Below are 14,706 nucleotides of genomic sequence, written 5' to 3'. Positions count from 1 at the left end.
TTGTTTCTCCCAGTCCCCATGTTGGCAACCAACCAAGGCAGGTTGTAAAAACCACTTCTGAGATCTGGTTACTTTATTTACCTCTTATAAAATCCCTGCCTCCCTATATTTATGGTCAATCGATTATTGACAAAGGTGCCAAGAAAATTCAACGGGAAAAATTAGTTTTTTAGACAAACAGTGCTAAGATAACTGTATATACACATGCAAAAGAATGAAATTGTACTCCAATCTCACACCATATATAAAAAGTTAAATAAAACTGGATCATAGGTCTAAGTGTAAGAGCTAAAACTATAAAACTCTTGGAAGAAAACATAGGTATAAATCTTTTAATTTTAAAAATTTATTTTATTTATTTATTTTTGGCTACATTGGGTCTTCGTTGCTGCGCGCGGCCTTTCTCTAGTTGCGGAAAGCGGGGGCTACTCTTCATTGCGGTGCGCGGGCTTCTCATTGTGGTGGCTTCTCTTGTTGTGGAGCGTGGGTTCTAGGCACGCAGGCTTCAGTAGTTGTGGCACACAGGCTCAGCAGCTGCGGCTCACAGGCTCTAGAGCGCAGGCTCAGCAGTTGTGGCGCATGGGCTTAGTTGCTCCGAGGCATGTGGGATCTTCCCGGACCAGAGCCTCCAACCCGTGTCCTCTGCATTGGCAGGCAGATTCTTAACCACTGCGCCACCAGGGAAGCCCAGGTATAAACTTTTATGACCTTGGGATAGACAATGGTTTCTTAGATACAATACCAAAAGCACAAACAACAAAAGAAAAAAGTAGATAAAAGTGACTTTAAAATGTAAAACGTTTGTGCTGCAAATGATACCATAAAGAAAGTAAAAAGACAACGTGTAGAATGCGAGAATTTTTTTGCAAATTATATAACTGATAAGAGATTTAAATCTAGAACATTTAAATAACTCATAATCCAAGAATAAAAAAGACAAACAACCCAATTAAAAGTTGGCAAAGGGGTTGAACAGACTTTTCTCTGAAGAAGATATACAAATGGCCAATAAGCAGACGAAAAGATGCTTAACATCATTAAGGGAAATGCAAATCAAAATCACAATTAGATACCACTTCACACCTACAAGGATGCTTACAATCAAAAAGACAGACAATAACAAGTATTAGTGAATATGTGGAGAAATTGGAACCCTCATACATTGCCAGTGGGAATGGAAAAATTGTGCAGCCACTTTGGAAAACAATTTAACAGTTCCTCAAACTATTAAATATAGACCTACAATATGACCCAGCAATTCCACCACTAGGTATATTCTCAAGAAAAATGTCCATCTACACAAAACTTGTACATGAATGTCCACAGCAACGTTATTCATAATAGCCAAAAAAGTAGAAACAACCCAAATGTCCATCAACTGATGAATGGATAAGTAAAATGTGGTATAGTCATACAATGGAATATAATTTGTCCATAAAAGGGAATGAAGTACTAAAACGTGGTTAAACCTTGAAATTACTATGCTAAGTGAAAGAAGTCATGAAAGACTGTGTATTGAAATATTGTATGATTCCATTTATATAAAATGTCCAGAATGGGCAAATCTTAAAGATAGAAAGAAGGTTGGTGGTTGACGAGGTCAGGGGAGGGGATGGATGGGAGTGACTAATGGGTGCAGGGGTCCTCTTGGGGGTGATGGAAATGTTCTAAAGCTAGATTGCAGTGTAGTATATCTGTTAATATACTACAAATCACCAAACCACTCTACATAGGGGAATTTAATGGTATATGGATTATATCTCAGAAGATTTTTCTAAATATCACTGCTTCTTATGCAGTAAACTCTGAATATACAGCATTTCTGTATTTCTTTTAGGCTGATTATGTGGTCCCTGTGGAAGATGAAGATGAAAACTATATTCATCCCACAGAAGACAGTTCACCCCCATCTGAAAAAGGCAAGAGTTTGTAGTTTTAAGCACCTGAAAACTTCTGCAGTTGATAGAGGCATACAAGACCATTTGGTAGCGAGCTCTAAGGGGCTCAGAAATGATAGTGCCCAGGCCTCTCTCCTCTGTGGCCGTAGCATTTGCCTTCTTTGGCTAGTGGAACAGAGAGCATAGTGAGCAACCCATCTCTGTGTTTTATAGCCTTTACCCTTCTTTCTCCATCCTCTTCCATGACTTAATACTCTCTTCTCAAGGTATAAAAGCACCTAAGTTCTTCTCTTTAGCTACTCACTTAGAATGGATTTCTTATAAAACCTAATACTCACAAAGTCATGAGCCACCATGTTGACCTTACAAATATTGCCCCAGGAACAGTTTCTGCAGAGGACTGAAAAAATGAAAGAGTAAAATATGCTCTATGTTCTAATTCTTTAAAATTGAGTGCTATCTCAGGCCCATGAGAAACATTTCACTTGTAAATTCTTCACGAAATAACAAACGCAGTTACAAACAAATTATCTCCAAAAGCCCGTGCCACATAGACTCAGATGAGGTGTGGAACAGTGTGTGATTACTCTGGATATAGTCGCTATGGAAAATATAATCCTGTATAAACGCTGCCTCTTCAAGTAACATTACTCATCTAATAAACTTGACTCCAAAGTAGCAATACTCGGTTTTTACACTGCCATCACGTCGCAGCCCTCTCCCACGCCCTAAATATCACCGACAGCTTCTAGACCCACCACAATTGCTGAATTCACCCATCACCATGAAACAATAAATACAAATTAAATGCCCCCACCTCCACCCCCCATAAACCTACAAAATCCAAGAGGAATGATATGTGCTATGTGTGTTACGTGTGGCAGGGAAGGTGGGGCTATTAATCTGGCCCCTCCATTGTTAGTTCAATGCACGTCTCCTGGTAAAAAAACAAACTCTTTCATCTCCTAGACACCCAGTTTGGCAAATGAAATTCCAAGCCAGTATTCACTTTAATTATTAATATATTCATTCTAAAAATGTTTTTTTCTTCTGAGAAGGCTTCTTTTAATGGCTTGTGGGCTTACTAATTGTGTCCCCCATTCTTTGCAGATTCTCTGGTCTGACCCATCATTTCCAAGATGCATTTTTCCATAAGTGTGAATCTCCCTCAGTAGACTATCTACTATATATGTATATGTGTGTGTGTAGACTATCTACTATATATGTATATGTGTGTGTGTGTGTGTGTGTGTATGTATATATATATATATATATATATATAATTACAATATAGGTGTGATTTTGTGTTTCAGCTCCCATGGTGAATAGATCAACCAAGCCAAATAACTTCTCAAAGCCAGCCTCACCTCCAGGGACAGCTTCAGGTAGAGTGTACACAAGATTTGGTGGTTTTGTTTCTGTTTTTTTTATTGTGAAATGATTACATTTGGGGGTTTCATTTTTAATCTGTTCTAAATAAAACAAACAACTCAGAGCAAATATTAAGAAATAATCCCTTGTATTTCCAAATGTCCTAATAAATGGTAACAGAGGCCTTCTCCTCAGGCTCATCCACCGTCTGAGGGCACCTATGTGAGGGGACCCTCGCCCCCATGCCCCTGTGCCTCTATCAGACAAGTCCTTTTTTTCTTTTTTTTTTTTTTTGCGGTATGCGGACCTCTCACTGTTGTGGCCTCTTCCGTTGTGGAGCACAGGCTCTGGATGCGCAGGCTCAGCGGCCATGGCTCACGGGCCCAGCCGCTCTGCGGCATGTGGGATCTTCCCGGACCGGGGCACGAACCCGTGTTCCCTGCATTGGCAGGTGGACTCTCAACCACTGCGCCACCAGGGAAGCCCACAAGTCCTTTTTTTCATCCTACCTCTCTGGGCACTTGGCTGGCTTGCCCTCCTTCTCCCCTCCCCTGACTGAGGACGCCTGCACCGTTCAGCCTCAGCCCTCTACTCTTCCTTCAGAACGTCGTGCAGTTAAGAGCTTGGGTTATGGGCCAGGCATCCCAGTGCTCCCCATTATCAACTGTATCACTTTGGGTCTGTACTTCACCTCTCCAAGCATCACATTTTCTCATCGGTAAATGGAGATGATAGCCCGTGCCCAGAGACAGGAGAATTCTGAAATTGTGAATGGGAAATGCTTAATGCAGTGCCTGGCACACAGTAGGTGCTCGGTAGAGTAGTATTTTTCACTTCTTCCCGGTTTATCCATTCTTCTGGCTTCACTTCTCTGGTCTAAGCTGATAACTCTCTGGTGTCCAACCTTGACCTTTCTTCCCTTCTGAACACACTGACCTTCCCACTACCTCAAGCTCAGTGCATCCATCACCCTTACTCTTTGGGCATCCTTATTCCTCTTTACACATCAGCCTCCAGGCTCCATGTCTCAGAGTGCCCATGTTCTGTCCCAATTCTGCTTTGCTTTTTCCTGAATTTGCTGTTCTATTTTAGTTGCCACCACCTGAGCCAGGCTTTCTTTACTTTATCACTTCATACCTTCTGTCTTACAGAGTCCACTAGCCATAATCTTGCCTCTAGGCTCTCTCCTCAGTCACTGAGATGAGCTTCTGACCCCCTCCAAATGTTGCTAGCTTCATTCCATTACAAAGTTAGTTTTTACCATGTCATCCCTACCCAAACCATGAACACTCAGTGGTTCCTAGATGTCTCCTGTAGGGTTTGGCAACCCCCAGACTGAGGCCCACAGTACTAAGTGGCGCCCATACCCCAACCCTCTTACAGCACAGAGAAGTGCAGGAGCTTCCTCAACAGCATTCTCTCCTTCTCCTCTTCCCCACCCTGTACCAAACACACACACACACACACGCGCACGCACGCACACACACGCGCACACACACGCACACACACACACGCACACACACTCCCTTCTGTCCCAGACCTGAAGGCTGAACACAGAGACTGGGAGACTGACCTCTGCTTTCAGGGACGTGCTCCTTGAGAGAAAATGAAAGAAGAGTATTTTTAAATATCTTTTCCTAGACTCATTTCCTGTGCAATTGCTCACCCTCTTCACAAGTTCTTATTTATCCTCCCCCTCGGAATCCACAGGCTCTTTATACTTGGGGGCTAGAGGTCAGAGCCATCTTATCGAGCTCATCTTAATTTCTGGGAACAAATGTCAACACACCAACCTAAAATGTCACAGTGAGGTCGCTTTGGTCCCAACTGAAACGGAGACTCCTGACACGTGATAACTCAGAAAGGCTGTTATTACTGGAATAGAGAACCTTTCACTGAAACAGATAAATGAAGGCTTAAACCCTCCTTTAGAGTAATAGTTTAATACTCTCTGGTGCTTACATCTTAAAATGCTCTTCTTGCCTTACACAGACCTCTCCTTCCTAAAACACACCCAATACTCCAATCAGCCTGTCTTTCCCATAAGACTCTCAGCTCCATGTCTTGCTCATAGCTGTGTTTCCAAGGCCTAGACAGGACCTGGCTCAGAGTAGGTGCTGAAATGGTAGATGGGTCAGTTGGTTGAGAGAGCGATTGAGTCCCCCAACTCTGGCTGTCTTTAAGGAATCACATGGCCCCATCATGAAGGCATTAGCCCACTGGATTTTTTTATTCATTAGTTTTTATATTAACCTAGTATAGCTATATTTTATCACCAGAGGCATCAGATGAAGAAACCAAACCTGAACAAGAAAATAATTTCCTGGTTAAATGATTATTGGATATAGACAGGAGGAAGTTCAGGAGGAGGAAGGAAGTGAGATAACTTGAGCGGGGGGGCGGGGGGGGGGGTGCGGGTAGGGAACAAACCTGCACAGCTAGAGCGAGTTTTTGAGTGTGCAAACAGTACAGTTTTCAGAGATGATTTTTATAAAAGGAATAATCAGACTACTTGCCTGTGTCTTTAAATAACAGATCATTGTCTTTAAAGGCTTCAGAAAGTTTCCTGATAGGCATCATGAAAGTGCTAAGGTTTCAGGGTTTCTGTTAAAGTCCCACGCCATGACACTTGCCTCTGGTTAATGTTGCTTTTGGCTCTTTGATGGCTAATAAGCTGCTGGCCGCAGATTACACAGCGAATTAGGTGCAGAGGTCGGCTCTCCCTCTCCTTCATGTTCCGTACTGGGAAGTACAGTAGCAGGAGTTAGCACAGACTCCAAAGGCAGAGGGTCCAAGTCTTCACTCACTAGGTGCCAGACTTTGAGCAAGCTAAGTAATCCCTCTGTTTCTTAGTTTCCTCTCCTGAAAAAAATGAAGGGGAAAATGGCACCTATGCCTACGGGTATTGTGAGAATTACATGAGTAAAAAGATACGAATCACACTCATAAAATGATAGCTTTGTGATTTATTATTGTTATTGTTCAGAATCCCTTGTTTAACCTGCCTTGATTCATGACCAGCCTGGCACATCACCCGGTACACACTTCAGAGAAGTGTTTCTTCCTTTCCATATAAAGTTTTACTCTAAATTTCGGGGGTTTTTCAACCTCAATACAGCTGGTGTTTGGGGCTAGGTGATTTTTGTTGGAGCTGTCCTGGGCATCGCAGGCTGTTTAGCGGCATCCCTGACCTCTGTCCACTAGATGCCACTAGCACCCCCTTCCCCAGTAGTGATAGGCAAAGATTTCTCCAGTCATTGCAGAAAGTCCCTGGGGGAGGGGGACAAAATCACTCCCAGTTAAGAAGCACTGGTCTAAACAAACTGAAAGACTGAAGTCCATTGTGCTTTATCTCTAAATGAGCATTTAGAAGAAGGCAGCGCAACCTCTGGCTAATTTGTAGCTTTTGTCAGAAAAGGGTAGACAGAGCATGTATTTCTGAGCTTGCTCTAAGTAAACAGCATTTTTAAAGTATTCTATCTCTTTATTTCTTAAAATAGGGGAGGAGTTTAGGAATTTACAATGCCCTGCTAATATGCAAGCAGAATTTTACCCATAGCCCAAATTATTCTTAAGTTGTTAAATTAAATCTCTTTTATGTATTTTGTAAGAGTTCATATAGTACCTGAGAGTAAGGGATGCTTCGGCTAGTATGCAAGCCCCACTAATGATAATAGGGTATCTATAACAGCTAAAAGAGAGTTAAATCCCAAGGGCTTACAATGCCAACACTGAGATCATTAAGAATAAGGAAACCTACCACCAATGTATGCAAAACTGAAAAGAGGATGATGTATAAAATATACGTGGTAGAAGGAAAAACTAAGGGTAAATTGTTTTCCAAGTTAAGAAACTTCGGTAAGCACCAGCTTGTGCAAGGCCTGTGCTGTTAAATCAAACCTTAACATAACTTTTTGCTCCCTATGATTTAAACAAAGATGATTTTTCTCTTTTATTAGTAAGCTTTTGGACACATCTTCCTCTATTGCATCCCCAGTTTCTCCCTTGGAGCTTTCCAACCAAGAATTAGGCTTGGCCAGGAAGCAGGGATCCTGGCAATGAGAAGGGTACAGTGTTGTCCTACCCCAGCCATGCCCCGGGGTCTGACTTCAGCCAGGGCGGCAGAGAGGGTCACTGGCCTACGAGGAGTAACTCTCCATCCTCCCGTGGGCATTCACAAAAGCAGCCCTCTGTTTCACTAATCTTTCCCCACATAAGGGAGAAGCAGCAAGTGAATCTGACATGCCAAATCATGCCCCAGAGTAACATTATGAGATATTGGCTAGAGAGGACACTGCCTGCCTAGGCTTTCAACTTGAATGGCCTTGGTTTCCAACCCTGGCCCTGCCCGTTAACCCCTCTGAGCCTCTGTTTGCTTCCCTTGATGTTATGTGAGGCCTAGAAGTGGCACATGTGAAGTACCTGGCACAGTGCCCGGCACCTAGAGATACTGCCGTGGTAGATAACAAGATGAGAAAATGAAAATAGCAATAATCATACTTACTGAGATCCTTTATGAGCTATAACTTATGTATCATAAAACTCACTCATTTTACATGTATAATTCAATGTTTTTTGTAAATCATTACATTTATAGAGTTTTGTAACCAGCACTACAATCCAGTTTTAGAAACTTTCTGTGCCTACCCCAACTCCAAAAGAGCCATTATGCTCATTTGTGGTCAATGCTGTTCCCATCCTCAGCCCTGGGTAACCCTGAGCTGCTTTCTGTTGCTATAGAGTTGCCTTTTCCAAACATTCATATAGATGGAGTCATATAATATACAGTCTTTTCCATCTCACTCCTTTCACTTAGCATAACATTTTTGACCCTCAAAACTTTCAGTCCCTTTCCAGCAATATTACTTTATATTTGGCTAATTCTTTACATGTTCAAAGTTACCTTATTACCTAACCACAGTAACTCTGTGTTAGATAAAGTAGCTAGTGGCATCCCCATCTCACAGAGGGGGAAACTGAGACACAGTGGCTCGTAAGAGGTCACACAGCCAGTTTGCTGGCAGAGAAGTAACTGGAACCCTGTCTTCCTGATGCAAAACCAGAGCTTGTACTGGACCCCACCACCACAGAGGACAGCCAGCATGCCCCTCCCTCTCCTCTGACTGCAGAAGTTATTTACGAGGAGGGAAGGGGAAAGGAAGACGTTGGCCAACTGTTTGCAGATATGAAGGAAAGGGAAGCTTAGTAAAGAAACCAGGCAGTAGATATGACAACAATAACATGCTCAGGCCAAGCGAGCCCTTGGTGAAAAGAGAGGGGACCCCTGGGAGGAAATTCTGACTTAGACCTTCTTTCTGCTTCCTTATTTTTCAGACGAGGGATTTTTTTTCTCTTCCCCAAAACTTTCTATCAACATCTATGAGTAGCAAAGTGTATTTTCACAATGTGAATCTTAAGTATTGAGAATGTGAAGAACAATATCAACTTGATACCCTTGCTAATAAAACACAGTTAGACTCATACTACTACACATTCAGATGACATTTCAGTTTATTGTCGGAGGAAATGTTAAAAATTCCATATGGGGCTTCCCTGGTGGCGCAGTGGTTGAGAGTCCGCCTGCCGATGCAGGAGACACGGGTTCGTGCCCCGGTCCGGGAAGATCCCACATGCCACAGAGTGGCTGGGCCCGTGAGCCATGGCTGCTGAGCCTGCGCGTCCGGAGCCTGTGCTCCGCAACGGGAGAGGCCGCAACAGTGAGAGGCCCGCGTACCGCAAAAAAAAAAAAAATTCCATATGTAGTCTCTTTCTCAAAATGTTTTTAAAAATCCCATCAGGGTCAGCTTACATCTAAGTAAGGGTTATATGGGAGGGGCCGTTCCTTCACCAGATGCCACTGGTGAGTGCTTATGGAAATTAGCCCTATGTAAGGACTATGTGTAGAAAGAGTAAATGGGCTCTGAGTGAGAGCCTGAAGGCCTCTCTCTAGTCAAGTACATGAGAATGAACTTTATGATCTCTGTGTTTAATACTTTTCGAGGACTTTTTCCCTTTCTTGTGTGTTTGGAATAGGTGGTCCTGTCAGATGAGGTGGCATGGGGTGCATGTGTCTTCTCTTGTTATAAATTCTGAGAGGGCAGAAGCCTATGTCTACTTCTTCAGCTCTTCCACAGCCCCTAACACAGTGCCTCCAAGGGCTTTACACATCCCAGGTTCTCAATAATTCTTGCTAATAGATTATTACCTCAGTGTTTACTTATGTGTGCTTTATCTTGCAAACTCAAATACATACTGTGGGCAAGTCCAACCTATATGTACAGAGTATCCCCTTTAAGTGCATTAGGAATTGTGGACTTATAAATGTAGTAAGTTCTTAATTAAAACATTTATCTCACTGAGCAGTAATGTCCAGGCAGGCGGTATCAGCCTGAGAGGAGGCAGCTGGGACACGCTGAGGGGAGCTGGCTTAGCTCTGGCCTCTCCGCATCCAGGCCTGCTGCCTATCTCAGCAGTGAATCTCTGCCTATCTCTCACCTTCTTCCCTCATAACGATGCTCTGGCTTCTATCTTCAGGTAGAGGGAAGGGAAATGGGCACGTGGGACAAGACCCTCTGGGTCCCTTCTGTGACTTCAGAAGATGAGATTTGGGTAATAGCTTGCTGCTTCTCTCCATTTGTTTATTTCTGCAATGAGCAAAGGCCCTAAGAACTCAGAGATGAATGAATGAATGAGTGTTCTCCAAATGTGAGGTTAGGTTTGTGTACTGTGTAAATGTGGTTAGGAATGAGCAGTGTCTATAGGTGTGATCAGGAGTGGTGGGTCTGTGCCCCTCTGTCTCTAGGCACTGCTGTTGTGCACATTTGTGCAGTGCATATAGATACAAGTGTGAGAGCTCTTAGCTCCCTTCCATAGGAACCCTTGTGAGCTCTTATTGAACCCACAGAATCAGGGGCTCTGAACTTGTCCCATGGGGGAAATGAGAAGGTCATTTAGCAATGTTTAGATGGAGTTCCTAATTAACATCCTAGTTCTGAGCTTATAAATTGGCATTTATAAAATGTTTCATCACCTTTGCCTATAGGTTTTCCCCCAAAACTTCAATGTAACTACTTATATATGCTTAGCTGAAAGTAAGAAAAACTGTGCATGTATTTCTGAGCCTGCCAGCAAGGCCAGCTCACTGTGACCATCAGCCCTCAGTTCAGGGCTAGAGACTGACCTGTGTATATGTCTGTGCAGGTCGAAAGAGCGGGGCCTGGGACTCTAAGTCAACCTCTTCACCTGCTGCACCATCCCCACTGCCCAGGGCTGGGTAAGTTCCTGTTGCAGAGAAGCAACTCTGTGAATTCAGTGTATGGTCTCCATCACTGCTGTGAGCAGAGCTGCCTGGAATCCACATAGGAGTCCTGCTTGAGAATCTGGGGGCCAGAGGGGGGTGTTTTTCTGCTGTTTCCATTCAGAAGAGCATACCTGCCCAAGCTCATATGCAGGTGCACCTAACATTACAATAGGTGTGTTCCTGAAGAGTGTGGAAATGAAACCCTATTGCCCTGGTGTTCTCCACACCCATGCATCCTTCAAGTTGGACTAGGGGTGTCCCTGCTGACATCAAAAACTAGTAGTCTTTCCTCCCATAAACTTCTAGCTAAATCTTGAGCTCATTGACTTATGTTCCACAAGACACAAGCTCCAGCACCTGAATAATTTTAAGACCCACTAGCAGGTTTCATTCCTACTTTCTACTCCTCGGTTTCTCTTCCGAGTAGTTAGTGATCTGCAAACAAATGTGTACACAGAGCAGCATGCACTGGGTGTTCAATCAAAGCAACACTGCCAAGGTTCCTTTCAAAAGGGAGATGAGAGAGGCATTCTTTCTCATTGAACTTAGAAGAGCTTTGTAAGATATTGGGTGAATGTAATGTATTAATATTACAAACAGTGACCCCATAATTTCATATTGGCTCAATAGGTTATTTTAAAAGCACATTTAAATCTGTCCAAAGCAAGCCTGCGTGGTTATAGCCTTAATTCTGCCCCTGAGTAAAGCAAAGAAATTCTCCATTTCAGGGGTTTATTGAACAAAATTCTGCACACTTCTCTCTTGGCTTAGGTTTACCACTTCAGGCAAGTTACTTAGTCTCCTAATCTCTAAAATGTAATAAAAACACCCACTTAAAAAGGACAGTGTGAGATTTAAAAAATATGTGAAGAGCCTAACCCAGTGCCAGGCGTCTTAGAGGCACTTGGGAATTGTTAGTATTCTTCCCCCAATCTTCCAGCTCTCAGCCAAAACAAAGTGAGAGATAGAGAGAAAGCCAGTATTCGAAATAAACACACAAGAGAATTATAAAGCCTTAGCAATATTAGAGTCCAATCTCTACTGAACTAAGACAAACCAGTACCTTAGGTCAGGCAAGCACCTTCAGGACCAGCGATCAGAGTGGGTTTCAAACTTGTGTTGTGCTGGTCTTCGGTTTATCTGTTTGGAATGAAATTCTAGGCAGATGTCTAGCAGAGAAGAGTCACCTGAAGCAGGGGGAACATTGGCGTGGGGAGGTGCTGGCTACAAATGTACCTGCTTGGCCACCCTCGTGTCTCCACCCTCCTTCCCAAGACAGTAGCCCCGGGGTGCTGTTGGGGGAAGGGACAGCTCTACATACACACTTTGCAAACGCTGATTCTGGTCCTCATTTTACAGATGAAGAAACTAAAGTTCAGACTGGCCCTCACAGCTGAGAGAAACGGGCCTGAGGTTGCAGAGTAATCAGTAGCAGAACTGGAACAAGAGCTCAGTTATCCTGATTCCCTGGCAACTTGTCCTCCTGTTTATCCCCATTAACCCCTTTGCCATCTGTCAGCAGACCCTATCTGAGGCTATGAAGGATCATGGCTAAATCCTGCTTTCATCCCTCTCTTCCCTTCAAGGATAGTCTTCCTACACACCTGTATCACTTTCACTATTCTAGTTTAAATTTGAGAGTAAAATCAGCTCCTCTTTATCTTTGTTGTGTTTTAACAAAGCCAATCTCTTTTCATCCCCCAGGAAAAAAACAGCTACGCCGCTGAAGACGGTGAGTTAATTCTGCTTTTAAATGTGCTTCATGTTTCCCGCAATGTTTATTCTTGTCCACTTATTTAAAGTTGACGATGCTTCCCGCTAAGGTGAACACAGCAATCATGTTGCTGCCCAGACAGTCCAAGAGAAACTTGGAATCCTCACCTGGGTAGGGAAGATGCTGCATGGGAGGGTCACATCCTCCCTGAACCCGGTGGCTTCACTGAATATGAACGGCCGATCAGCGGTCAGCCTCCCTGCGTCCCAAGACCTTTGTCTTCCCCTGTGTCTGCTTCCCACCCGCAGGCCTGGGAACTAATGACTGACAACTGCGTATCAGGCACAAAGGCCTGAGTACACTCAACTTCTGGGCAGAACGTGGGGAACCTGGGCCAGCCCACTATTCGAGGAAGCCCACCTTGACCTGGTATCTATACTGTAGCCTGACATTTACAGTCCCTTACAAACACCAAGACGGTGGGGCCCTGAGGGCAAAGCCGGATGCCAGATTTCCACTGCATAAGCGCTACTGCCCAGCAGCTGCTGGGGGTCATGGTATCCACCAACCCTGTTGACAGAGTGGGGAGGCCAGGATGACACTGCTCCTTTCCTGACACACTTCCAGTCCATTGTCACTTAATGCAAAAGTGGGCCGGGGGACTGTGTGTTTTTAATTGTTGGTCTTGTGACCGAAAGAAAAGCTATGCATCAAAGAAATGTTCTCCCCCAGTATTTATTTTAATAATATTGCTTTGACTTTTATTTCCACATACCACTGTATTGAAGATCCTTGCCTTTCTTTTTTTTTTAAATAGACTCCAGTTGTCTCTCAACAGAATGCCTCAAGTGTTTGTGAAGGTAAGCCTATGTTACCTTGACAGATGAGCAAATAACTCTGAAAGTTATTTTGATTAAGGATTTGTATACAAATGTATTTCTAAATTTCTTTAATTATTCATAAGGCAACTGTGAACATAAAACTCAATTTTCTAAACAGAACAGTCTTTACTTTGCCATGAGTAGTGAGTAGCAAAGCTGATCAGGACCTGCGCATGCCAGGCTGCACCTTTGGGGCAGGCCACAGTCTACATGCCCAAAACCTGCCTGTTTGTAGACAGATATGACTTGCCAGAAACAGTGCCACAGTGTTACATAGGTGTGAAGACTTATTTAGAGCCAGTCACGTATCTTAGAATTAATGGCTAAGGTAATGAATTTTTAAAAACCTGTTTGTTCGAACAAGTTCTTGTGCTAAGTTTTCAAAATAATGTTTCCTGAGTTCAAACATCTATCTTAGTACATCTTCAATGCTTCCCTTCCTTTGTTTTATCATAACCTAAAACCCTTATGTATACTTTTTATTAGAACTTTCCCATTAAAAAAATATTTGTATTTGAAAAATACTGGGGGAAAAAAACAGAAAGAAGAAGAATCATCCATAATCTCAACACTTAAAACACTATATAGAAATTAAAATCCTGCACCCGTCTAATTCCAATCTTGAAGGTACCCAGTGTTAAAAGCTCACCATTTCCTGAGTTAATGAGGGCACACCTGGTCTCACAATGGACGGTAGACATTTTCTGAATGTGCATTACAACTCACCTGTCTGCTTTGACTGCTCTGTTGAGTTTTTTACATCATTTCCCACATCTTTCTCCCAGGCTGTTCCTGAGGTACCGCTCCCTTCCTGTGTCTTGCTTTCTTCTGCCTTTCCTGATGCTTTTGCCTTGCTGTCCTTCCATTCCTTACTGTCTTCCATGCCTGCTGAGCAGGGAGCTTGGAGTGATAATGGAGCATTAGGGTGAGCCTCTGTAGGAAGTAAGTACAACCCTGTGCAAATTTCATGGCTTCAGAAGCTTCTGAAAACCATCAGAGAACAGGCTCTTGGCATGTCCCATGCGGCTCGGGTGTCCTCATTCCCCAAAGGGCTCCCAGTGCAGGAGCGTGGTCTCTCATTTCAGGAGTAGAGGCAATGGCCATCCAAACCCAAAGCGGGTGAGCGGCCTCTTCTGACCTAGGAAGGAAGCCTCCTGGAGGACGGGCGCAAAAGCAGGGGTGGTCAAAGCTCATCAGGCCGTGGGGAACCAAAGTGTTCATTGTTTCTCCTGAAATTACCATGTTGTAAAGTCATGAACAAAACATCTCACGTGGCAGCTCGAAGTAACTTGCCACAAACTTGAAACAATCTTCAGAGATTCAAAAGTTCCGGATTTCTCTGCACCTCAAGAAACCCTGAAGTCTATCATCATTTATTTGAGTCTTTGAGTTCTTACTGCTTTTATTTATTTGGGGATCCTCTAGTGGGAGATCAGTAGTTCTCAAACTTTCTTCCATGCAGGAGACAGACCTTTGGACATACCCAGACTTTAACACACCCTAGACGAAATTCAAGGGAGAATAAAGCATTACAATAATTTA

The 14,706-nt window shown here is 43.4% G+C and overlaps 2 protein-coding genes across 26 annotated transcripts in view; one reads left to right on the top strand and one right to left on the bottom strand.

The window, feature by feature from the left end:
- The window catches only part of BLNK (B cell linker), a 75,455-nt gene that overhangs the window by 48,648 nt on the left and 12,101 nt on the right, over positions 1 to 14,706 (top strand). For all 4 annotated transcript variants that reach the window (XR_007471290.1, XM_004268385.2, XM_033425665.2 and 1 more), the window contains 5 exons: positions 1,838 to 1,919; positions 3,212 to 3,283; positions 10,470 to 10,542; positions 12,274 to 12,301; positions 13,101 to 13,143. Coding sequence is in view for 3 of the 4 variants with exons in the window: in XM_004268385.2 (XP_004268433.1) it covers positions 1,838 to 1,919; positions 3,212 to 3,283; positions 10,470 to 10,542; positions 12,274 to 12,301; positions 13,101 to 13,143 (298 nt within the window). In the remaining variant the exon portion in view is untranslated. The remainder of the gene's footprint in view (positions 1 to 1,837; positions 1,920 to 3,211; positions 3,284 to 10,469; positions 10,543 to 12,273; positions 12,302 to 13,100; positions 13,144 to 14,706) is intronic.
- Positions 320 to 14,706, bottom strand: part of ZNF518A (zinc finger protein 518A) — a 92,197-nt gene continuing 77,810 nt past the window's right edge. For 3 of the 22 annotated variants that reach the window (XR_004482587.2, XR_007471283.1, XR_004482594.2), the window contains 3 exons: positions 13,891 to 14,664; positions 11,633 to 11,756; positions 322 to 708 (listed from right to left, as the gene is read on the bottom strand). The gene's annotated coding sequence lies outside the window, so the exon portion shown is untranslated. Of the gene's footprint in view, positions 709 to 11,632; positions 11,757 to 13,890; positions 14,665 to 14,706 lie in introns of all 22 variants that reach the window. The other 19 variants (XR_007471281.1, XR_007471284.1, XR_007471286.1 and 16 more) reach the window with 11 other exon arrangements.

The sequence above is a fragment of the Orcinus orca genome, chromosome 14 (assembly GCF_937001465.1).
Source record: "Orcinus orca chromosome 14, mOrcOrc1.1, whole genome shotgun sequence".
NCBI classification, from domain to species: Eukaryota; Metazoa; Chordata; class Mammalia; order Artiodactyla; family Delphinidae; genus Orcinus; species Orcinus orca.
This window is presented reverse-complemented; position numbering and strand designations above follow the sequence as displayed.